The sequence below is a fragment of the Cucumis sativus genome, chromosome 6 (assembly GCF_000004075.3).
Source record: "Cucumis sativus cultivar 9930 chromosome 6, Cucumber_9930_V3, whole genome shotgun sequence".
Lineage (NCBI taxonomy): Eukaryota > Viridiplantae > Streptophyta > Magnoliopsida > Cucurbitales > Cucurbitaceae > Cucumis > Cucumis sativus.
Window position 1 is genome coordinate 2,213,331 of NC_026660.2, and position 25,219 is coordinate 2,238,549.

General features: G+C 35.9%; 2 protein-coding genes across 4 annotated transcripts in view; both read right to left on the reverse strand.

Annotated features, from left to right (window-relative positions):
• The window catches only part of LOC101207965 (signal peptide peptidase-like 5), a 38,319-nt gene extending 19,974 nt beyond the window's left edge, over window positions 1-18,345 (reverse strand). For 2 of the 3 annotated variants that reach the window (XM_011658172.2, XM_011658171.2), the window contains exons 1-5: window positions 18,058-18,343; window positions 15,697-15,855; window positions 12,223-12,334; window positions 9,568-9,687; window positions 35-189 (exon numbers count right to left, since the gene is read on the reverse strand). In XM_011658172.2, coding sequence (XP_011656474.1) covers window positions 35-189; window positions 9,568-9,687; window positions 12,223-12,334; window positions 15,697-15,855; window positions 18,058-18,219 — 708 coding nt within the window. In that variant the 5' untranslated portion in view covers window positions 18,220-18,343. Of the gene's footprint in view, window positions 1-34; window positions 190-9,567; window positions 9,688-12,222; window positions 12,335-15,696; window positions 15,856-18,057 lie in introns of all 3 variants that reach the window. The other variant, XR_004217377.1, reaches the window with a different exon arrangement.
• A 3,838-nt stretch (window positions 18,346-22,183) lies between these two features.
• On the reverse strand, window positions 22,184-25,055 carry LOC116404658 (ubiquitin-like-specific protease ESD4). The gene is made up of 2 exons (XM_031887904.1): window positions 24,902-25,055; window positions 22,184-22,732 (listed from the first exon to the last, which is right to left on the reverse strand). The coding sequence occupies exon 2, from the start codon at window positions 22,688-22,690 to the stop codon at window positions 22,190-22,192; it is 501 nt and encodes a 166-aa protein (XP_031743764.1). The 5' UTR covers window positions 22,691-22,732; window positions 24,902-25,055; the 3' UTR covers window positions 22,184-22,189.
• Window positions 25,056-25,219: the final 164 nt, after the last annotated feature.

Here is a 25,219-nt window from a genome sequence, read left to right on the forward strand (position 1 = left end):
TCTCCCATAACAAAGTATTCTAAGTAGTGAGTACCTTCGGCGATAATTCATTATAGCGCTCCTCAGTCTGCTCGGCAGTGATCTCTGACCAAAGTGTAGCACATGCAACTGTTCCAACAGACATCATCCACAAAAACACAACAGAGAAGTCCACAACCGGACGTTTTGGAGCATATAATAGAAGTTTCACTGTAAGAGCAAAGGTAATAGTTTCACTGTAAGAACAAAGGTAATAGTTTCACTGTGAGGAAAAAGGCAATTAGAGTTTAACAAGTTATTCGAAAACAAAATTATTATTTGAATGTCAGGAAATGCAGATATGATTCCATTGACATCTAATTGTACAATTACATTGAAAGATCCATGAGGAACTTCTTTTGGGAAAGGAACAATGGAAGCAAGTTGAATCACCTAGTGAAATGGGAATTGGTTACCAAAACCCAAGCAGATGGGGCTCTCGGGTTGGATAACCTGAAAATTAGAAACGTGGCTCTTATCACCAAGTACCCATGGAAGTAGCCTCTTTCAATTGCACACAAGTGGCAAAGAAAATTCAAGTTTAAGAAGCCCATGGATAAATATTTCTAGACAGTGGCATAAAGTAGAATCATTGGCAGTTTTTAAAGTTGGAAAGGGTGACAGAATTATGTTTTGGTTGGATCCATGGATGGATAGAATTGCTTTGAAAACCAGCTTTCCAAGATTGTATAGAATTGCCCTTAATCCAAAAGGCTCGATTTCAGATCATTGGGACACCTTCACTTACTCTTGGTCTCTTTTCCTTTTGAAATGGAGACAAATACTTTATTTTGTCTCATTATTATTATATTAATATTAATAAAGAGGCTGTCTCCTTTTCAAAAATAATAACTCAAAAGTATAAGAGAGTTACACAATGATCATGATAAAGAAGCCTAGAGAGCGATAAGTGAGGGGGATCAAAAGGTGCACTTGGACACCTCAACTAGGTTGACACCCCTTTAGCACCAAAACAACATATCTCAAATAAAGCTAGAAAATAAAATATGTCAAAATACAATGGAACATAGTCCAACCTAATACAGAGAGCTAAGACAGACAGATGAAGAAAATAAAGAAAGGGAAATGGGGCAAACACAGCAGTACAAAGGCTGAGCCTATAGACAAAAGCAAAAGCTGCTACTGTGTAAACTAGACCAAAAGAACATATAAGCTATGCTACAAAGAAGGCTGGCCAGAGAAGGGAAAACGAAGCTGTCAAAGTGCAAACCAAGTCACCAAAACAGAACAGGGCCTAGGGAGCTGGTTAAGAGATAAAGACTGCCCAGTTGAGACAAAGTTCTTGAGTGGAGTAATTCACAAACTCATTGTTTAGATATCACCAACCTGCTGTGTTGCATTGTTTTCAAAGACACAAATTATGAAATTTCCACCAAAAGAAAAATACCCAAAACTCTTCTTCCTTTCTTTACATTATCTCACTACCCTTTTCTTTTAAGGTTAAGCTGCCAACCAAGGTATTTCCAATTGCAACAAAAGCAACCTTGCCAAAATCGGACGTTGAAATTATAGCTACTGAATGCTTGTTCTCTGTGAAGACGCAATACTTGCTATTGACAGCAATTGGATTAACAGTATACAGGCATCCAAGTATGTCTACAATTTGTTCAATGAAACCAGAGACTGGAAAATGAAAGCGATGAAAATCTTGTGGTGCCAATTGAAATATCACTAACGACCCATCCTTGAAAGCACTCACACTTATATTTTGCCCTAAAAGGACCTTGAACTGAAAACTTGCACCCCTTAGGCTGTCATCAAATGACTTAAATGCCATTAGTCAGCAAACAGCAGACATATTGCAACATCACCACATTCCACATTCCACATGTGCAATTGGTCTAACACCAGGCTTTAACTCCCTTATAAAAAAATCATTAAATTTCTTGAAATAACCAAAGGGGGCTTCACCTCAACCATATCGATTTGATCCTTGAAAGATATAATGAAACCTGGAATATCTTTTGCAAATTCCACTGAGTCCATTGGCTTTCCATGCTTTTCAGAAATGCTATGTAAGAGTTCCATCACCCCTTTATCCATAAGATGGCCCTTGTCAACAAAACAATCTTTCCATCAATTATCTCTTCCACAAGCCTTTTTTCTGCCGATCATACACAAAAGTATGAGATGCACTCGAACCAAAGTTTAGACCAACATCAAAATATGAAAACGGTGCCCATTTGCTTAATTTAAATATCCACCACACGCAGCATGTTTATCAGTCAAGAACCCTCTGGTCAGCTGTCTATTAAACCAAGATGATGCCACTATCATTGACCAAGGACAGCAGATCCTTAGGCAATTCCAAGGGTACTTTAAGAGGATGGGTGACGGCTTCATCAAACAAGGCAGTGAGGTCTGCCCCTTCAATTTCTACGTTACACTTTGTGATCAAAACTGTTAAGGAAACCCAAAGATTACTCACTGCTGACGCTAAAAGGTGAATCCAAGGCCTCGGTGGGAAGCCTTTTAGAGGAATTCGCAGCAAGTGAAGGAGCCCCTTACATCAAATTTACTTTAGAGTTAGAGCTGGGAAGATTTGAATAATTGAATTGCTTAGTAGGAGAAACTGAGTTGAGTTTATTGACCTGATGAGGCAATTAGAGGTCTGAATTTTGGAGCTGCATACCTCCAAAAGGTTCGGATTACATTTTGAAATAGATGGCTCAGAACGGTGAATTCGAGAAAGGGCTGAAAGTGGAACTTTAAGAGCACATCCATCATTAAACTCAGACTTTAATAAGGTTGTCCATAAGTTGTTGAAGGATGTTTGCTTTCGAATATAATGCTTGAGGATTTTCGGGGCTTGAAAAAATTTGTTACCTTTTGCTAATTTAGGCCTTTTGCAAAATCCAGAAACTGAAGGGAGTGGAGGAGATGTGTTGGCCGGAATTGGAGACAGTCACTGGGTGGGAGTGGAAAAGTTTTCTTTAATTACTTTGGAGGCTATATCATAATTATTCATGATAGTAATTAAAGAAGCTTTATCTTTTTTTCTCTCAATAAATCTTCAGCAGACGAATTAAATTACTATTAATAGTAATTAAGTGGGCCTTTTTTTCTTTATTCCTCTCACTTGATAAACAATCGTCTACCAGAGTTTTAAAAATAGAATCAATAGATGCAGGTCCCGTTGTCATTTTGCAACAGCTGTTTATCTTGGGTTCGGCACCATTCAATAAGGGGGACTGTTCAAATGCTCGCGCAATTAATTCACTATCAACCTGATTGTTGGCCTTCTCTGGCGCCGGTGGGATGGCCGGAAAAAGCTTCAGAATTTCAAAAGGATTTCTACGTCCTAGAGAGAGCTGCAAAAACTGATTTTTGAACATTTACTACTGATTTTGGAACATTTACTACTGATGGAAAGGAGGAAAGATCAAAATCTTCATCTAACAAGACTTCTCTAATTCTCAAACGATCAATAGAAGCTTAATTTCAGAAGATTGTTGAAGGAGATTGAAATATCAGATTTTCAACTACTCCCAGGTTCTTTGGAGAAGACAGCATTATCCTGATATGGTTAATGGCTTTTGGAAGCCTAAATAATTCAGAAACGCTTCAAAGGAAGCTGCCTAATCAGTATCTGTCCCTCTCAATCTGCTCCTTATGTCTGGCAGCAAGCGAGTCTTCACAGCAAACTTTGACTGTCCTTACTCATCTTCATGCTGGCACAGTTTATTTGCAGAGTTTAACAACAGTTAGGCTTTTGGAAATTCTATTACAGAAAATGTACTGCAACTTCTCATGGGTCCTTCCTTAAAATCTTCTTCTAAATATATTTGGATCAATGCGATAAAAGCAATACTCTTGGAACTGTGGCTGGAACGAAATCAAAGAATTTTTCAGAGCAAAGCATTTCAATAGAGAAACTCAGCAAAAATTCCAGCTTCTACTGAGGCTCTTTCTCTAAGGAGTTCAAGCATTATTCAGTACAAGATATACGCCTAAATTGGACAACTTTCCTTCGATCAGATGGCTAGTTTTCTGTGTATCTCTTTTTGTAATTTTAACTCATATGATTGGACTAGATTGTGGACATTATCTTTATATCTTAGTTTGTTTTGAGTATGATGAAGGTACTAAGAGCATATCAACCTAGTTTTTTTTTAAAAGGAAATAAGTCTCACTATTATTAATATTGAAAAATAGAGAGACAAAAGCTCAATGAACAAAAGGGTTATACAAGGAGCAATGGAGGGAGGATCAGCAGGCACACTCGAACATCTCAACTAGGTTGGCACTCCCTCAGCGCCCTCATCATATCCTAGAAACGAAAATAAAAACCCTTATACTAGGCTCCCATTTTCAATACAAGATCAGCAAAAAGCCACAAATACAAGGCCAAACAAAAATAATAATAATAACCAGTCCATAAAAAACATAAAACAAAGGCAACAGGCCGAGAACAAATGAAGATTAATCCTTGATTAGGCAGAAAACTAGTTGAAGCAGAGGGCTAATCCGGAAGACATAATGTTCGAGGACTTCAGAGTGGAGAGGCTATAAAGGCGGGCCAATTTAACAAAATTTCCTGCAAAGAGTAATCCTGAAAAGATTTGGCGAATGAACACCATGAAGATGCATTCAAACAAGCAAACTTCAACTAAGAGAACTTTTATTGGATTTACCCACAACAAATAAGTTGTCTTCTTCTACAAGGGTGGACTGGCAAGGATTTGAGTCAAATTGTTCTTAAAATCTTGATCAAAAACCCAACAAATATTAAAGGTTTGGAGAAATCGGAAACAACATTTAGATGCAAAGACAGTCAATTAAAAGGTGCTGGATATTTTCCAGATTATGAACACAAGGGGGCAGATATGAGGTGAGAGAATGGGACGGGAGCTTTCTTTGAAGTACTGATGCACAATTAAAGTTTCCGAACAGCATAATCCATATGGAGATGTTTACCGTTCTTGGACTATTAGATTGCCAAAGCCTTTTGTTCAGAGAAATATCCATGGGAGAAGATGTAGAAGGATATTTAACCAAATATTTTACCGAGAAGGAACCTAAGATTTCAAGGGACTAAAACCTTCGATACGGAAAGAAGGCTGGCTGTGAGGAAGAAATATGATTTAACAAAGGCTGAAAGTCTAATATTTCCTCATTGTTGAGCAATCTTTTGAAATAAATGGACCAAGAGCTGGTAGAAGAGTCCCAACGATCAGAAATTTACACTCCAAGGTAATTCTGTCCATCGAAAGGTGCTTCCAAAATAGTATTCTGCTGCCATCACCTAACTTGAAGAGGTTCAATGAATCAATTTTACGCCATTGCCTTGATATGCTAATCCAAGGACTTCTTAGGCTCACAGTTTCTTTTCCACTTGAATGCCAATTGAAGGTGCTGCTGCCATGAATGCTTCTTATCACTTGACACCAAAGAGAATTTTGTTCAATTGAGAAACGTGATCCCCACTTAGACAGTAAGGCCAGATTCTTATTCTTCAACTTACCTAAACTGAGTTTTCCATCTTTATATGATTTAATGACAGCATCCCATTTTACTAGGTGGTTTAGCATTCCTCCCTTGTTTCCTTTCCCAAAGAACTTCCTGTGATTCTTTCCAAAGAGCTTTAGGGCAGATTCTGGCATGAGGAAAACAGACATATAATATGTGGGGAGACTGGACAAAACTGATTTGCATAATGTAATCCTCCCACCCCTACAGAGGTTGCATCTTCTCCATTTATCCATCTTTCCATGGACTTTATCAAGAATAGGCTGCCAAAACAGAGCGCTTTCTGGATAACCTCCCAAAGGAAGGCCAAGATAAGTGAAGGGGAGGCTTTCCACCTTGCAGTTTAAATTGTTTGCTGTTGAAAGAATTTGCTGTCCTCAAAATATTGATACCACAAATGGATGATTTCTCCCCATTAATCTTTTGACCAGAACACCATTCAGAGACTCATAATGTTTTCCGGAGGTTTTCCATCATTTCCTCATCAAATTTACAAAACAGTAGAGTATCATCCACAAATTGAAGGATGGGTATGTGAATCTTGTCTTTTCCAACTACAAAGCCTTCAAACATTTCTTTCTTATAAAGGTTGGAGAAGAGATGGCTCAATACTTCACTAACCAAAAGAAATAGGATTTCCTTGTCTAAGACCCCTTGAAGCTGAAATTATTCCTCTTGGCCTACCATTGATTTAGACCAAATATTTAGGACTCTTGATACAGCCCATTATCCACAAGATTCATCTTGCGTCGAAGTTCTTTCTCATTACTTTTTCTAAAAATTTCCCGATCCACTTTGTTAAAGGCCTTTTCAAGATCTAATTTAATGATCTAGCCTTTCTTTTTTCTGATTTTGTATTCCTCCACAACTTTGTTTGCAATTAGAATAGAATCCAAGATTTGGCACCCTTCCAGAAAACCGCTTTGTGTAGGAGCAATGATACTTGGCATTACTTTCTTTAATCTTCCTGTGGTATCTTTAGGCATGTATGTTGTTTGTTGGGTTTTCTCTTCATTAACGAGGCTATAAATGCTTCCATCCTCCTTCCTGAAAATACTTTGTCACTATAGATGTTTTTTTTTAAAGAGACAAACTTCTTTATTATTAATAAACTCAATGTACAAGATGGAAGTCAAGAAAAGAGGGAGAGAAAGAGAGAAAGGATCAGTAGGTACACCCGGACATCTCAACTAGGTTGACACCCCATAGCACCCTCATCATATCCAAAATACAAAGAAAATACCAAAATACAAGAACAATACTAAGGTCATGAAAAGACCAAAGTAGCCACCAAAATAACTACGAAAGCTACCTATGGTAGACCAAAGCAAGGCTGAACGGAAAAAAAACGGCAGAAATACATATAAAACCCGTCCAAACTACAAAAGCACTATTTTTGAACTGGAAATCGAGGGAAACTGCTTTGTAACTCATCCGATGAAGGCGGTCCAATTGAGGCAGATGTCTTGAATGGAGTAATCTTTGAATTCTGAATTTGAAGAACACCAAGTTGCTGCATTTCTTTTAGAAATCTCTACGATGTCAGCCCAATTCCTTTTTTTATCATGGAAGATGCGTTGGTTACGTTCAAACCAAATCTCAGCTAGAATCGCTCTTATCAAATTAACCCAAATTAGAAAATGTTTTTTTTTATAAATAAGGCCCCCTCAGTAATTGGCGCACATTGGCGCTAAACGAACCATCAAAGACCCAAACTGATTTGAGCATAGAAAATATGTTAAACCAACAATTTGATGAGAAGGGACAGAAAATGAATAGGTGAATTAATAGCTCACTGTTTTCCAAGCAAAGGGGGCACACTGAAGGCAGCAAACATGTATTGGGAAGCTTCCTTTGCATAGTCTCGGAACAGTTTAAAGAACCCACTGCCATAATCCAAATCAGGACATTTATTCTCCTTGGACTGCTGGTTTTCCAAAGTGCTTTAAAGTAAACTTTTTCCAAAGGTGAAGAGGGAGAAAGGTGCTTCGTAAGGGACTTAACTGAAAAATGGCCTGAAGATGACCAAACTCTCCTGTCATCCAAGTCCATTTGACCTTTATGAGATATGAGTGTTAAAAGACATTGGAATTCTTGAATTTCTTCATCTTTAAGCAATCTTCGAAATACTAATGACCAAGATCTAATAACAAAATCCCAGTGAGCAGCAACTGAATCATTTGGCTGCTGAGCTAATCTGAAAAGATGTGGAAACTGAGATTTAAAAGGTAGATCACCTATCCACGAATCTGTCCAGAAAGCTACTCTCCTTCCGTTCCCTGTTTTAAAAGTTTTCAACTCAATCACATTTTCCCATTCTCTAGAGATGCTGATCCATGGGCTTCTAAGACTGTTTCCTGATTTGTTTAGAGTCTGCCAATCAAATTTTTTGCATCCATGTATACTTTTAATTACTTGACACCACAACACGGAGTCTTCTTTCAAAAACCTCCAAACCCATTTAGCAAGGAGGGCCTTGTTTTTATAGATGTTATTTTGTAAGATTGATCGTCACTTCAGGTCTTCATCAAAGAAAGGTTGGACAATAGTAGCATATGCATTCCATACACTCCTTTGAGCCAACAGGTTGCAAATGTCCTCACCAAGGGGCTTATCAGACAGAATTTTGACTTTGTGTTAGCAAGTTGGGTCTCATTGATATCTATATCCCAACTTGAGGGGGAGTATTAGATTTAGTGGGTTTGGCCCAAGAAAAGATTTGACCTAGTATTCTTTTCTTTTTTATCCTACACTTTATTCTATTTATTCCCTTTTGTATGATTTGTTATTATGAGAAATTAACAAGAAAAGTAAATCGTGGTTTTCCTCTCACTACTCTGGTTTCCATGTAACTTGGTGTCTCTTTACTTTATCGCTTTTAACAATTTGTATATCTTCCTCAACTCAATAACCAAACATTAGTCAATAGAAATGGTTAGAAAACCAATTGACGCTACTAAACAACCACTACCTATCCTAGACAGTACAATATTGTTTTTTTTAGAGAGAGTAACACTTGATTGAGAACAGTGAAAAAAGAAGAAAATACAAGAACATGAGCGGCCTGAACCAACCCTGGAAAAAAACCCATTACAAGAAAGGATCCTAACTGATAGAAATCCTAGACATTACAAGTAACAGATACCTGAACAGAGTTCAATTAAACCCTGCCTCCAATCATTCTTCATATATCCATTCATATGACAATTTTAAGGTGTTATACGGCCAGACCCCTTCTTCCGTTCTTCCATGCATAATGGTGTCACCTATAGGTCACCTCACTCAAATTCCTTAGAGAAAATTCAGACATTCCAAGGACTTTGAGCTTGGTACCTTCTTATTAAGCAGGATTCAAGTAATCACGTTGGTATATTGATATATATCCATACTAACAAGAAAGAAAGAGCACATACACAGATTTTTCTTGGACCTAATGATGATACTTGAGTTCGGTTTCTTTAACTCTCAGAAATAATGTTTCAGCGTACAACGGAAGGTTGCTACAACACAAAGCCACGTTATTTTGGATTGTAGTTTTATGTTTTTACATCTGAAGTATTTCATTCTCCTTTTTGAGTTATGAGTTATTTTCTATTCTATATTTTTTTCATTGTATAATATCTTGTATATGGGTCATTTTAAGAAATAGAGAACAATAATATTTTCTCTTCCAAAACCACATAAAACAATTCTATTATAACTTTGGTTGGAAAGGAATCTCATGTATCTTCCATGAAAACATCTACCTGGATTTCAATGTTTTGAATTAGATCATTTAAAAACTACATGGTGTTCCAAACCATTTGAGGGTTTTCTATTCACGACATTGGCCTTAATGCCTTTATTTCTCATGCTTAATTCTTGTTTTTGAAGTTTTTATGTTTCTTTTAAGTTTTCTTCACTGTTTTTCGGTGTTTGTATTTTGTGAGCAATGGTCTCTTTTCATTAATAGTTTGTTTCTTGTTGTTCTTATCTTCTATAAATAAATAAATAATAAGCACATACACAGATCTTTTTTTTTTCAGTGAACCTTGAAACTGCATAAATATAAAGACTCACCACTCTTTCCGTCGGTTATTAATTTGCTAAGAGCATCTCCGCTGGACTTGGGAAGCATTACTACAGGAATTGAAATATTGAGAGCAGTGTCTTTTTCAGAGCAGACCATCTTGTAAAGATCTAAATCAACAGAAAAAGAGTTTCCAAATTCATTATCAAAAATTAAGTTGATAAATCCATCAAAGCATGTAGGCTGTAAACTATTTTATGGATTCGAACTACATTTTTGGATTATTCAACCACTTAATAAGTGTTTTCAAAGCGTAAGGTGCACTTTAAGGCGACAAGTCTCCTTATCACCTCAAGGGGAGAGAAGACAAAAAGACATCGCCAGAGTGAAGAAAGGCACATTGAATAAAATAATAAATTAATATTATATAAACCTATTATAGGTAAAGGGAAAAATATTAATTCTAAAAATATGACAATATCATCTAGGATACTTAATATTTAAGTAAAATTAGACTTAAACAGGTCAGTAGACTTTTATTCTTACACCACCAGATAAAACTTTAATTAAAAAAGTAATGTTACCAAGACATTAATCAGAAAAAGAGAAATAAAGGTCATCTGTCAATCATGGAGGAGAGATACTGCATGGAGCATGCAACCCCTCTCTTTAGTGTCGTAGTTCAGACATTAATGGATGAAGGTGCATTTTCAGTTTAAACTTGTCATCTTCTCTTTCCTCTTCTTTTCATAACCTTAGACTTTTTAACTTCTTCCTCCTCTTATTTTCATTCAGAGTTCTCATCTTCTACTTCTTCCTCTTAATCTTTCCCGACTCTTCTTTTCTTCATTCTACTATTTTTCACTTTATTTCCTCCTTTTCTTCTACTTCTCTTCTGTATCTCTTTCGGATTCTTCACCCTTTTCATTATCTTCCTAATCTTCTTTTTCTTCATATCATCATTTTCTTCTCCCAGCCCCTCCATTTTTTAGTTGTTATAAAAAAAATAAGAAAACAGAACATGAACAAAAAGAGGGAGGCTTTCAACCATCATGGGTTGGCCTAGTGGTAAAATGGTCAATAACTAACTAAGAGGTCATGGGTTCGATCAATGGTGGCCACCTACCTAGGAATTAATTTCCTATGGGTTTCCTTGACACCCAAATGTTGTAGGGTCAGGCGGGTTGTCCCGTGAGATTAATCGAGGTGCACATAAGCTCGTCCGGACACACAGATATCAAAAAAAAAAAGAGGGAGGCTCTTGCCTGCAGAGACCATGAAGGCACAATGGGGCAATAAAAGGCGATGCCATGCGAGCACCTAGTTGAAGGAGCTCGCCCTGGCTGCCATCGAGGCGCAGTGACCCAAGGTCACCTCACCTCTCACCTTAGGTGCACCCTTAATCACCTAACCTCGCCTCTCACCAAGATTAAAAATAAATTTTCATAATTTGAATATACTGCATAGATGTAAAAGTGTCTTCAAATTTTACACTGCAGTTCAGAAAGTTCGGTCCAAACAAGCAACTAATGTCATGATGCGATAAACATCATTTTAGGGACTCTTTTTCAGTTTTTGTTAGTTTTATAGACTTGGTTTTGTATGCAGCTTTTTATTGGTCCGAAAATAGGCACATTTTTAAACACTTCAGTTTTTCTTAGTTAACAATTGCAAATTCTTTTAGTAATCACCTATAGGTGCTTATTTCATTTTATCAATGAGATGTTTCTTAACTAAACAAAAAAACCCCACTAACAATGTAGAAGCAGGAAAGAAGAAAGGGTCTCCAAGCCTCAGGGCACAAGAAGCAAGCTAAAACTCTTCCTCGAGGAGACATTTATGAAAATGGAGGATTTGGAATCTCTCTAAACTCGGTGAGTTTTTTTCTTTTCTGAAAACTTTGAGCTCTTTTTTGTGGACATGGAAAAATCATTATTTTTAAAAAAATTATACAAGAGAATTACGAAATACTGAACCAGAGGGGGTTAAACAACTGAAATACCAGAAGGAAAATATTCGATAATAAATAGAAACAATCAAAATGAATTGGTCTTATCCATAACAAGCCATGAACTTAGATGTGTCATAGAGCGATGGGAAAGAACATTATCTTTTTCTTTTAAAGGATACGGATCTCTTTATCAAATAGAAAATAATAGAGACAAAGCTCTACGTACATGAGGGATCTACAAAGAGCAATAAAGCTAAGAGGAATAAAAAAACAACGTTTTGCTAAACTACAAATTAATTTCCCTAATAAAGCTACAAATTACAAATTACAAACTACAAACTACAAAGAGCAATAAAGCTAAGAGGGATCATGGGTTGGCTTAGTGGTAGAAAGGGAGAATCTCAATATCTAACTAAGAAGTCGTGGATTCAATCCATAGTGACCATCTACCTAAGAATTAATTTCCTACGAGTTTCTTTGACACCCAAATGTTATAGGGTCAGGTGGGTTGTCCCGTGAGATTAGTCGAGGTGCGCGTATGCTAGCCCAAACACTCACATATATCAAAAAATAAACTTAATCGAAAGCATACATGCACAAACTCTTGCATTTTCTAATATCTTGCTATTCGATGGAAATTTTTCCAACATCTTCTAGATCCAAGACCCAATCTACCCTTAGCTATATCTAGAGACTAAAATGTTTAATATGCACCAAAGATAAAATTGTATAATTATGGTAGTAATAGGTCAACCTTCTTTGTCATTTATCACCAACAGGGCTGCAGCACCACCAGCCTGTGCAATTTCTGCCTTAATTGTGAAGTCGCATTCACCACGTGTAGACAAGGCAATTGACCCAGATAGCTGCAGAGAGAAAAATGGTGAATTATAATCATTAGCAGCTCAAGAAGGCAAAAAACTGATCTGATATCAACTAAGTTAGTGCAATAAAACAGTTAATCTCAAAAAACTGAAAGCCATAAAGGTCAGATTAAATCAATTAACTAACCTCAAACAACATATGAACTCCTGAAAATATATCCAACCACAGTAAAAAGTTCAGCTTTAAATTGAAAAACAGAAATAAAGAATATGTTCCATCACCAGGACACATGAGTAGTTATGGTTCACAACTAGATAAGTCCATAAACCAGTTTAAAATGCAATTGAAACCTTGAAACAATGGAAATGAATGTTCAACGTTTCTAAATGGGTTTAAAGTATCAAGATGACTTCCAATGATGCTTGAATCCACGGCTTAAGTCCAGACATAAATGTTTCTTCCACCACTTTCTCCAATAAATCTGATAACGGTGCTACCCATTTGTCGAACAGATTTCGGTATTCCTCTACCGTGGTTGTCTGTTGAATTCACAAAAACCTTCCATACAATGATCCTTCTCTCACCGATCGAAATCGGATCAACACCCTTTCTTTCATATTAGCCCAATCAACAAATTTCTCCCGTTCCTCTTGAGAGCGATACCAATTAAGTGTCGGTCCTTCGAAACTAATGGTGGAAACCGTCATCTTCTCAGATTCAGTAAGTTTATGGATTTGAAAGTACCTTTCGGCGCGAAATAACCAGGAGTCGAGATCGTCTCCATTGATAATCGGCATCTCCACTTTCTTAAACTTGTTTCGATCGTTGCTACTCTTGTCAATCGTCTTCTTCTCTCCATTCTTACTATGGTTCCCTCGACTTGAGGATCCTTCGCCGTCTTCTACTCCTTTCGCCGGAAAATTCCGCATTGATAACTCACTTAATTTTTCGTTCATCGTCAACCGATCTTGAGCTGCCGCTTCCATAATCCTCAACATCATTTGATTTTGTATCTCTATATTCTTCAACAGATCATTCAAGGTTTTCTCAATCGCAGGCAATTTGCCGATTTCCTTATTAATACCCTAAATTTCTTGATCGAACATCTCCATCTTCTCTTCCATCCGAGTTTGTACCATATTTGATTACCTTCGTGGCCGGAGATCTCATGGCTCTAATACCAATTTGGTGAAACTTTAACTTTATTGATAATTCGTAAACGATTATTCCTGGAAATATCAAATGGAAATAGGAAACCCACTGCTTTCCTCTCTCTCAACGAATAACAGAGAATGAATCTACCCACATGAAATCCTTATTAACCCTCCCACCTATACTCCTCTCTATATATTCTATTTTTTCGTTACCCAACACTCCACATCACTCCCACGTGTATTTATTCACACGTGTTACTTCCTTTTTCCCTCTTCTATTATATTTATATACGATAGGAAGTCTATCACAGCGTTAAATTGAAAAGGGTTGAATGCTGTGAAAGAGTGGTTTGCTGTATTTCAGAAGAACCAAAGTAGGAAGGAGGATGATCTGATTAGAGATATTGAAAGAAGGGTTGCATTGGCAGAATCAGCTCATTTTTCGGATGTTCAAGAAGATGATAGATTCTCATTGAAGCCTGATTTAATGGTACTGTACAGATAGGAGGAAATCAATTTAATCCAGAAAAGTAAACTAAACTGGATCCGTTTGGGAGATGAAAACACGAGTTTCTTTCATCAACTCCTTGCTAGAAAAAAATGGAGAAATCTAATTACTGAGCTGGTTAATGACCAAGGGACTCCAACTAAGTCGTACAGAGAGATTGAGGGGCTGATTCTGACTTTCTACATCATTCAAGAAATCTACTCAAATTGGAGAGTTTTTATCTTCCCATCTTAATTTTTGTCTTGAGATTAAACCTCTTATTGCACTTTTGGCTTAGGCCTTCTGTATGCTTTTCTTTTTTTTGAATCCTTAGTCAGCTAGTGATCAACAGTTTTTTTGTCCTATCTCTAATTGTTGAATTTATAAGCCGTGATCGATTTTTGACGTTATGTTTTACAGATATGATGAGGAAGCTAAGGAACCTAGTTGAGATGTTTAGGTGGACCTGCTGATCCTAGTTATGTTTTATGCTCTTCGTATAACCCTCGTGTACTTAGAGGATTAGTCTCTTTCATTCTACATATATGAATAAAGAGACTTGTTTCCTTTCAAAGAGAAAAGACACTTTCATTAAGAGAGAATGAAAAATTTACAAGGGCAGCAATAGTCAAGGCCTAGAAAGTCACATTACAGAAAACAATCCCAGCTAAGGTTAAAAGACCAAAAAAAAAATTACAAAACGTTTTTGATAACAAAGTCCAAAGGGAAACGTGATAAAAACGAGAGACCAAAGGTCCTTAGAGTCCCTCTCCACACCTCTAAAAATCATATTGTTCCATTCACCCCATAAAAACCACAAGATCGTACAAATGGTAGCACACACAAAAAGAGAACCGTATGCACATTGCTCAAAGTGTTTATGATAATTTGATGATAAAATTTAAATTTAAATTTTATTTCCAATTAAAGATGAAACCCCCATTTTCTAAACTCCTTCAAATCCAGGATACACATTTTTAATTACAATTGCATTAAAATACTTTAAAATTACATAGAAATATTTTTAAAAAATTGACACCAGAAGACACATGATAAATGCATAAGAATTACTAACATGCGAAGAAAAGAACCAAAAGGCATAAACAAAGAATTCATTTGTCTAACTTTAAAATAAAATCAAATAATAAAACAAGATAATAGAATTTTGAACTCCAAATAGTGACATAATCAAAATTTAACAGCACAATTCAACATTCCCTTCGAGTCCCTTCATGTAGTAGGGTAGGGTTCTCTTTCTGTGGGCTTGGTTTTTTTCGTATGCCCATGCATTCTTTCATTTTTTTTTCTCAATGAAAGTTGATGCTTTTATCAAAAGAAAAGATCAACACCTGTGGTGCCTACCATATTGCATTCACAAAACATTTTAATGCTCTTTTTATCATTAATCAAATCAATCTTTATCCAATTAAAGATCTTATCTCTTTTTTCTTTTAATATCCGTGAGTCTATAGGCCTCAGCTTACGCACACCTCGACTAATCTCATAAGACAATTAATAGTCATCTTATCTAAAACCCTCATTTTCTCTCTATCACACTCTCTAAACCCCTTCAAATCTAGAATTTAAATGTTCAATTTAATTCAAATACTTTATGGTTATGAAACAAGACTAATGGAAATTGTATGCAGTGCGAGCTAATATGATTTTAATTCATCTAAACTGATGGCAAGTATAATAACATGCGTCAAATATGAATCACTTAAAGCTAACGGTCAAATTAGAAGGAATAGTTAATCATTACCTTTGAAGAAGAACTAGAACAGCCATTTATAGGATTCATATAAACAGCTGGCAATTTGAGATCATCTTCAGCCTGAGAAGGCAATAAAGTCCCAAATCTTGCACTTAAACCCACAAGGATTTCATCCTCAGCATCATTAACCCAGCTCTTAACTTTGACCTGAAGAATGCGCAACAAATAGACAATATTAGGTTCTTATATGCTCAAGGGAAAATCAATATCACAATGATGCTTCGCCTTTAGAAGTTCAAATACTTGGGCCTTAGAAAAACATCACAGAAATGTGGCACTCTTGTCAATCTTGTCTTATAGCATAGTTTTTTTAAATAAGGGAATACATCCATTAAGAGAAACAAATAAAACCCTGTCATGCAAATCTCCTAAACCCGCTCGTTCCTCTCACCCCAAATGCAAACAATAGCACACGCCCCAGCCTTCCATAAAAAACCCCATTTATGTTTGAAAGGTGGATGGAGGAGGAACTCCTCGACCATTGCTTTGACACTCCTGGTGCCAACAAAACTAACACTGAACTCCTGCAAAAAGAGCTCCAAACAGAAATCACATAATAACAGTCTTGGAAAAGATGAACAAGATCTTCCTCCGCCTTCCTTCAAAGAATGCAACAAAAAGACCCTACAAGTGAAGTCCACTTCCTAACAAGCATATCAATAGTTTTTACACGACCAAGCAAGACTTGTCGGATAAAGAACCCAACTTTCTTAGGAACCTTGGTCCTCCAGACCACATCAAGAAAAGACTCCGTATGGGGGAAGGACAGGGATCAATCAAAAGGCTAAATAATGGTTTACACGTGAAACCCCTACTAGGATTAGGAGTCCAAACACAAATATCCCGACTACCCTCCCTAAAGTCACACCCCTCGAGCAAATAAAGAAGAGATAAAAATCCTAAACCCACATATTTTAACCCAAAATCATCTCCCGACCTAGCTCAGTTGAGCTCGGTTTTGAACTCCATCCAATATTAATACAATCTGTCATCTGACCCATATCTAAACCTACTAAAGAAATAAAAATCCACCCCAATTAGTCTCATATTCTTTGACAACAGAGTTCTTTTTTACTACATCAGTTCTAAGGATCAATTGGCGAGAATCACATAATTGGGATATTATTGATGTTGGATATTCCAAGATGCCTCCATTCGACTGGCTTACTTTTTTATTTTTACTTTCATTTTCATTCTAAAACTTAAGGATGGTCTTTTTTTTAGAGATAGAATGAAGTAGTAGGAATAGGATATTATGCTCAAATCCTAAATCTATTAGGATTAGGATTAGTTTCTTTTATTTATTAGGATTAGGATTAGTTTCTTTTATTTATTAGGATTAAGTATTAGTTTCTTTTATTAATTAGGATTGGGATTAGTTTGCTATAAATAGAGTACTTGTCTCCTTGTATTCACAACTTTTAAACATTAGTAAAATTCTCTCATTTGAGTTACATCACAAACCCATTACAGTATACTTCCGAACCTTCTCACAACAATTTTTGGGTACCAAAAAGCTCACATCCATTCAGCCATTTTAGAGATACATGGGGGTACACCCATGACCCATTTTGGTAAGTTCAATCGGCATGGGTTATTTTCTCAAGGAAGGTCCTAAGAATTAAAAATTGGCCAAGACCCTTCCTCGTCAGTGCAAAAGAAAGTCCTTACTAGTTAGCAATAAGAGTTTGAACCAAGACCTTACAAATGATTTTATATATCCCTCGTAATCAGACTAGTGGACTTGAAATGCCAGGCTTTTGTCACCTTTTCTCCCCAAGAATAAGGAAACATAGATTTTATTTAAGCACGTGTTGAGAAACCCTCTCATAAAATTCACAAAAGACCTGTAGAAATCATCCTCGATGCATTCCCAGTAGAAGGCAATATTGAAACCGTCCGGACATGGAGTTTCATTCCTTTCAAACCCAAAAACCACCCTCCCAATATCTTTCAAGTAGAAAGGAGATTCCAAGACTTATTGATCCAAACCACTTTTGCGCGAATCGCTATTGAAAAGTACAGTGAAGGTCACAATCAAACAAAAAAGAAACAAGCGAAAGCAATTACTTAGAATCCATTTGTAGTCCTGAAAATAAACGCGAATGAAACTCAAGACAGTAATCTCAATCACATAAGATAGCCTTATTTCTCTGTTCATGGTTTAAGTTAAATCCTTTGAGAAATCATGGGCAAGTCCTGACAACATGATCGTCCATCCCAAAATTGGATCGACCCAAAATAAAGGAAAACACAAACGGAGTAAATCCAAATCGAAATAAAACAATCAAACCGGAAGAAAAGCGAATATGAAATATAGCAATTAGAATGAAAAAAATATATATATACCAATTCGAAGGGATTGTTGCAATTTCCGGACTTGGGAGCGGAATCGTCATCGAGAGAGACATCGTCGGCAAAAACAGAGGAGATGCGGAAGAGAAAAATGAGAAAGAGAAGTGATAAGAGAGGGATGATTGAAGGTGTCGCCGGAGAAGAAGAGAAAGCCATGTGAGCCCCCGGATTCCCTCAGATTCAGATGGAGGAAATAGATGAATAAAAGGGAAGGGGAGGGGAAGAGGGAAGAGTGCAACGGAGAGCTTTTATTCTTCCTCTGGATCTTTTACCCGCCGAGGATGAAAGGACGTCATAAGTCGTTCTATATATATGCGGGACCCACTTCTCTTCGCTTTTTCTATCCTTTCATAGTTTTGAGGGACTTTTTAAATGTTTATGGTTGAATCTACCGGTTAGATATGTAAATCCAAATAAAACTAACTTAAATATAAAATTTAATATTTTAGTATTAATTAGCAATTTAATTAGTAATAATCAATCTTATTTTATGTAACTTAACCTCTTTTTTGAAATGTATGGTGAGTAAAAAAGCAAACAACATCAACTAAAAAAACCAATGAAATCTAAGGAAAGGCAAAAGAAAAACAAATGAAGAATGAAAAATAAGCAAAGGTAACAAAATACAATGTCAATGTATATCTATATAGTCTGCTATCTTTGTCTTATCTTTGTTTCATTGCTCTATCTTTGTTAATATCTATCTAAATAATTATAACGACTCTAACTCTTTGTACTGAGTTAGAGGTCATTATTTCTAAAATAAATAAATACTTTATTATAAAAAAACAAGAGATGACACTAAATTTTCAATGAAAACTTGAAGTAATCACTTATAAATCATAAATAAAATATATAGAAATAAAAGTATAAGGTAAATCTTAGTTCGAGCCTGTCTGGTTTTTAAAGAAAAATAACATAAAAACAATTCATAAGTTTGATAAATTTTAATAAAATACTAAAATCTCTACCTCTACTTGTAAAATTAAACATAAAAAGAGTGAGTATAAAAATATAGTTAGTGAGACCCATTAATAATACTGCTAGATGACATAGAAAGAGTGATGTACTCAGTGAGATCCATTAATAGTACTACTAGGTGCCTATTAACTTTCCACTAGGGTTCCGTAAGGAAATTCTCCAAAAACTACCGTTCTCCAAAATACATGCAATCTAGTAATCTCGTAGGAACACATTTGGTATGTCGGTGAACCAGAAGGAACAGTTGATAGAATCGGACTGTAAGTGACCCCGTTAGGTCACTCGTAAAACATAGCATGACAGACTGGTGATCTCGTCGAACCATACAATCATAACAAGGTGGTGATCCGAGGGACAATAAAATGGGTACAACCCTAATAGACAACGATAACATATCACCACAATCCATAGAGTGTAGCATATCGTAACATGACATGAATATCATTCATAACGTCTTTATCGTGTAATTAATATATCATGCATCATAACATATGAGTCATAATAAATTAGTCATTCATATCAATCACATTATGCATCTTAGCTACATCAATGCATAATGAAAAATACATGGAAGCTCTTATTTTTAAGTTCGAATGTCTGGTAGTAGAATATCTTATATGAGATTAGCTTAATAAAATTATTCCTAACAGCCACAACTGAATTAATAAATTTGTCATCCAAACATTATTTAACTTAGGTTTCCAACTTAGCCTAAGGATAAGGTTGAAACAAAAACAACCTTTAATGAAAACAATTTCACAAACTACACCTCCTTCTAAAATGCCAATGACCTTCGAGAAACAATAATCCAACTTAAATCTAAATATTAATTTAGATTAGCACAAAAATTTATATTTAAGTGGGCGTACCAAACCCAATAGAAAGCAAACCAAGAAAAACACCAAAATGGCTTAATTTGGCTCATAACAATATGAAACTTGGCTCGACGAAGCAAAGGAAAGGGTGCTCAATTCAAATGGCTCGAAAGAGAACATAAGTGCATAACTTAGGATCGACTCGAACGAAAGAGGATGGTTTGGACGAAGGAACGTGACTGAAACACTTGGTTAACAATGTTCTACGCGCGACTGATGTGATTGGAGAAGAAAGCTTGACTTTTCCTTTCGTGCGAATTAATTTCACGACGAAGATGAAGTACTCACTAGAGTTCGGACGGAGAACTAGTGGGCGGCTGGGCTTGCTCGAATTGAAGACGTGCAACTAAGGGTGTACAAATATGGGCTGAAGCCGCATAACCCGGACTACCCAACCCATATTATAAGGGTTGGGTTGGGTTAATTTTTTTTATAATTTTTCGGGTTGGGTTGGGTCTCGAGTTGGAGGGTTGAAAAATTCGGTTCAACCCAACCCAACCCGAATTAAGATAATATATAAATAAACAAATAAGAGGTATATATTGTTTTAATAAAAACAAATTAGAGGTATATAAATTTTGAATTTATTGTATGAAAGTTTGAATCATGTATGTTTGAAATTTAAATGTAACAATTTCAAACTTTTATAACCATTAGAAACTAGAAAATGAGAAATTTTTTTAAAAAAATATTAATATATACAACCCGACAACCCAACCTAACCCATATTTTATGAGTTGGATTGGGTTAAAAACTTAATTCGTGTTATTCGAGTTGTCAACCCAAATAACTCGAAAATATGGGTTGGGTCGAGAATGTCTCCTTACCCAACCCGATTTCACCCCTACGTGCAACACACACAACAAGCTTCGGATGGGTTTCGACTAGGCTTCGTTGAAGCGTGGGCGCTTACAGCAAGGAGGATGTGACAGACGAAGATGTCGGAGAAAGTGGGGCAATAGCGTTTAGGGAGGAAGAAGATGAAGAAGATGATGAATAGTGAGGACACACGTTCCAGGACTCTATATAAAACAATAATATTATTACTCCTTTTTAAATTCTCAAATATAGTTTGAATTTCCAACATGAAAAAACAAATAAACATATTAAAAATTTATATATTTAGCAATTTGAATTAACTGAATGATATGATTTACATTTCATTCATTTATATTTATTTCAAACTAACTATTTAATACAACAACACACAAATAGTTTATAGGGTAAATTTCTCAAATAAAATTTCATATTTTTATGAACTAAAATTTTTCAAATAACTAAAATTTTGACCCTAAATTCATTAAATTAAACTATACCAAATAAAATTAATGTGAAATCATAAATTAGCCAACTAAAATATATCATACTGAAAAAAAAAATATAAATATATATATAATTAATAATACAATTAGATATCAATTTATTTGAAATCTTATAATTTGATTAAATCAACAGTTAGGAAAAGCTAAAATTAGAAAATTGTTTGGATAATAACAAAAATTCAAATCTCAAAAATGAAAAGTGATATTGTAACATACAAAACAGTAAAAATAAATAAATGAATCAAGTTTAGTTTATGGTATTCTAAAAAGAGAAAGAAATGAGAAGAGAAGAAAACACCTATTCGATTCCTTCCCCTTCTCGGGGAATTATCAGAAATAGGATAATTTGGAAGGATCTAAAGAGTTTTGAGATGAATTTTAAAAAAGATGACTTTTAGGACAAATTAGTTGGAAAAAGTCTATATTACCCTCAAGTTAAAAAATATCCTAAAATCAATTTATGAATCCTCTCTTCTCCTTCTCCTTCTCCCTCCGTTTTTTCACTTTCTAAAAAATGTTTCATTTTTCTCTCATCCCTCCCTCTAGTGTTTCATTTTCACGAAATTTCCTTTTTCTTCCTTTTCCATTCTTTAATTCGTTTTCTTGAAATTTCTTTCTCAAGCTCTTCCCATGGTCTCCACCGGCCTTTGAAAACCATTTTCTCCATTTTCTCACTTCCAAAAAGAATATTTCATTTTTCTCTCATCTCTCTCCATTTTCATACATTGTGGGATAAATTGGCCTTCCTAATTCTAAGAGCATGAGAATGTTGCTCTCACCTGCATTGTTGTACATTATATAAAAGTTCTGCACACTTTACAATTTTCCAAGATAATGAAATAAAAATTGCATACCAAAAAACAAAAATGGTATTCATTCCATTATATAAAACTATTTATGTACATAGTTTGGAACATATACAATTCCTTCAAAAGTTGGAACTAAAAGTCAATACATGGGATTGTTGGTCCATAATTGAAATGCCAATTGTTTTCTAAAATATGACATGTTTTCTTGACATAATGTAGCTACATCTAAACCAGAAGCTTCATATTCGAAATACTTAATTGTAAATACACCACAATCACTATTGTTGCGTTGAAGTGGAATGGAGTCGACAATGACAAGTGGCCAAGGTTCCTTGTGTGTTGATGATCCGCCTCTCCTAACAAAGAATCCAGTAGCATCGAGCAAATTTGGCACCATCTCTTGAATTGGCTCTAATATGCTTCTCATATCTTCGGCACTCGTCAGCGACGGAAGCGAATCCCATACCTTAACTTGACAACGTACCAAGTCCAAGCATAATAGAATCCAATGATTGCCATGGATATTGAATGGAGAGTAAATGTAATCAACATTCACCCAAGGATCTTGACAGTCTTGTTTTGATCCGACAACATAGTCAACCTGCTTACTAAATGTGATAAACTGCTTACTAAGCTGCATTATACATGAGACCGTTAGTTGATGTCGAAGCCATACTGAAACCTGCATAAAAAAAAAACTAATTAAATATAATTGCATAAGAGACTTACTAAACATGGATGCACTAGCATCTTGGGACTTCTACTCAAAATTTTGGAAGGTGAGAGATAGGTGCTGATAGGTGCGAGATGCTGGAAAACTACAAGGCAAAGTTGCTAAGTCTAATAAAATTGCTAACCCTAAAGCCTTAACACCTAGTAGAGTAGCTAAACATGCATTCTAAACGGTTTAGGAAGTTAACACTCTTATATTGGGACTTCTACTCAAAATTTTGGAAGGTGAGTCTAATAAAATTGCTAATCCTAAAGCCTTAACACCAAGTAGACTAGCTAAACATGCATTCTAAACGGTTTAGGAAGTTTACACTCTTATATTGGGACTTCTACTCAAAATTTTGGAAGGTGAGAGATAGGTGCTGATAGGTGAGAGATGATGGAAAACTTCAAGGCAAAGTTGCTAAGTCTAATACAATTGCTAACCCTATAGCCTTAACACCTAGTAGACTAGCTAAACATGCATTCTAAACGGTTTAGGAAGTTAACACTCTTATATTGGGACTTCTACTCAAAATTTTGGAAGGTGAGAGATAGGTGCTGATAGGTGAGAGATGATGGAAAACTTCAAGGCAAAGTTGCTAAGTCTAATACAATTGCTAATCCTAAGGCCTTAACACCTAGTAGACTAGCTAAACATGCATTCTAAACGGTTTAGGAAGTTTACACTCTTATATTGGGACTTCTACTCAAAATTTTGGAAGGTGAGAGATAGGTGCTGATAGGTGAGAGATGATGGAAAACTTCAAGGCAAAGTTGCTAAGTCTAATACAATTGCTAACCCTATAGCCTTAACACCTAGTAGACTAGCTAAACATGCATTCTAAACGGTTTAGGAAGTTTACACTCTTATATTGGGACTTCTACTCAAAATTTTGGAAGGTGAGAGATAGGTGCTGATAGGTGAGAGATGATGGAAAACTTCAAGGCAAAGTTGCTAAGTCTAATACAATTGCTAACCCTATAGCCTTAACACCTAGTAGACTAGCTAAACATGCATTCTAAACCGTTTAGGAAGTTTACACTCTTATATTGGGACTTCTACTCAAAATTTTGGAAGGTGAGAGATAGGTGCTGATAGGTGAGAGATGATGGAAAACTTCAAGGCAAAGTTGCTAAGTCTAATACAATTGCTAATCCTATAGCCTTAACACCTAGTAGACTAGCTAAACATGCATTCTAAACGGTTTAGGAAGTTTACACTCTTATATTGGGACTTCTACTCAAAATTTTGGAAGGTGAGAGATAGGTGCTGATAGGTGAGAGATGATGGAAAACTTCAAGGCAAAGTTGCTAAGTCTAATACAATTGCTAACCCTATAGCCTTAACACCTAGTAGACTAGCTAAACATGCATTCTAAACGGTTTAGGAAGTTTACACTCTTATATTGGGACTTCTACTCAAAATTTTGGAAGGTGAGAGATAGGTGCTGATAGGTGAGAGATGATGGAAAACTTCAAGGCAAAGTTGCTAAGTCTAATACAATTGCTAACCCTATAGCCTTAACACCTAGTAGACTAGCTAAACATGCATTCTAAACGGTTTAGGAAGTTAACACTCTTATATTGGGACTTCTACTCAAAATTTTGGAAGGTGAGAGATAGGTGCTGATAGGTGAGAGATGATGGAAAAATTCAAGGCAAAGGAAATGGTCTTTCAACAATGCAGCTTATGATAATGTCTTTAGAATACAATATTTAGAATGCATGTTTAGCACATATCTATTGTACTGGTAACTTTGCAGAGTTTATATGGGATACCAAATATATGTTCGAATTCAAGTTCTAAACTCCAAGGTATGGTTTTTCTATTATTACAGTACATTGCAAAGGAAATGGTTTTTCTTCCTAAAAACAGAATGGCTCCCACGGTTCTCTATGTCTGTGTGCATATGACATGCATTTCTTCTCCAAAATGTGCCAAAAACAAAAAACTCACATCTTAACAGACAACTTAAACAAACAAGATGGAATACTGTAATAATAAATAAGCTACAACAGACTAACTCTAAAAAAAAAAACTGAGATTTTATTACTCACTTGACTTCAAAGATGATGGATACGGCACTGCCAATGTAGAGGAGTGGATAAGAAATGGAGAGGTCCGGTGAAAACAAACCTGAAATCGAAATGGATGGAAGTGGAGAAGCGTCCGCCGGAGATGAAGTCGAAAGTAAAACAGAGACCCGTGCAGAAGAAATGGAGACGTTCCGTGAACAAGTTGAAATCGGAAAATATAGCGGAGAGTCGTGAAGAAGAAATGGATGGAAGTGGAGAAGAAATGGACGGAAGAGAAAAACGTTCACCGGAGGCGGGAGAGAGTTGAAGGGGTAACTGCAGACGCGGAAGAGTTCAAATGCTCTGGTTTACGTTTTTCTTTTGAACGGCCTTCTGTCTTCGGGCTTGCAAGAAAAGGAAAAAGAAGAAAAGGAAAAAG

What these genes read in the sequence shown, in the direction of transcription:
- LOC116404658 (XM_031887904.1), bottom strand. Translation starts at nt 22,690, where the DNA reads ATGCAGCTTAGTAAGCAGTTTATCACATTTAGTAAGCAGGTTGACTAT.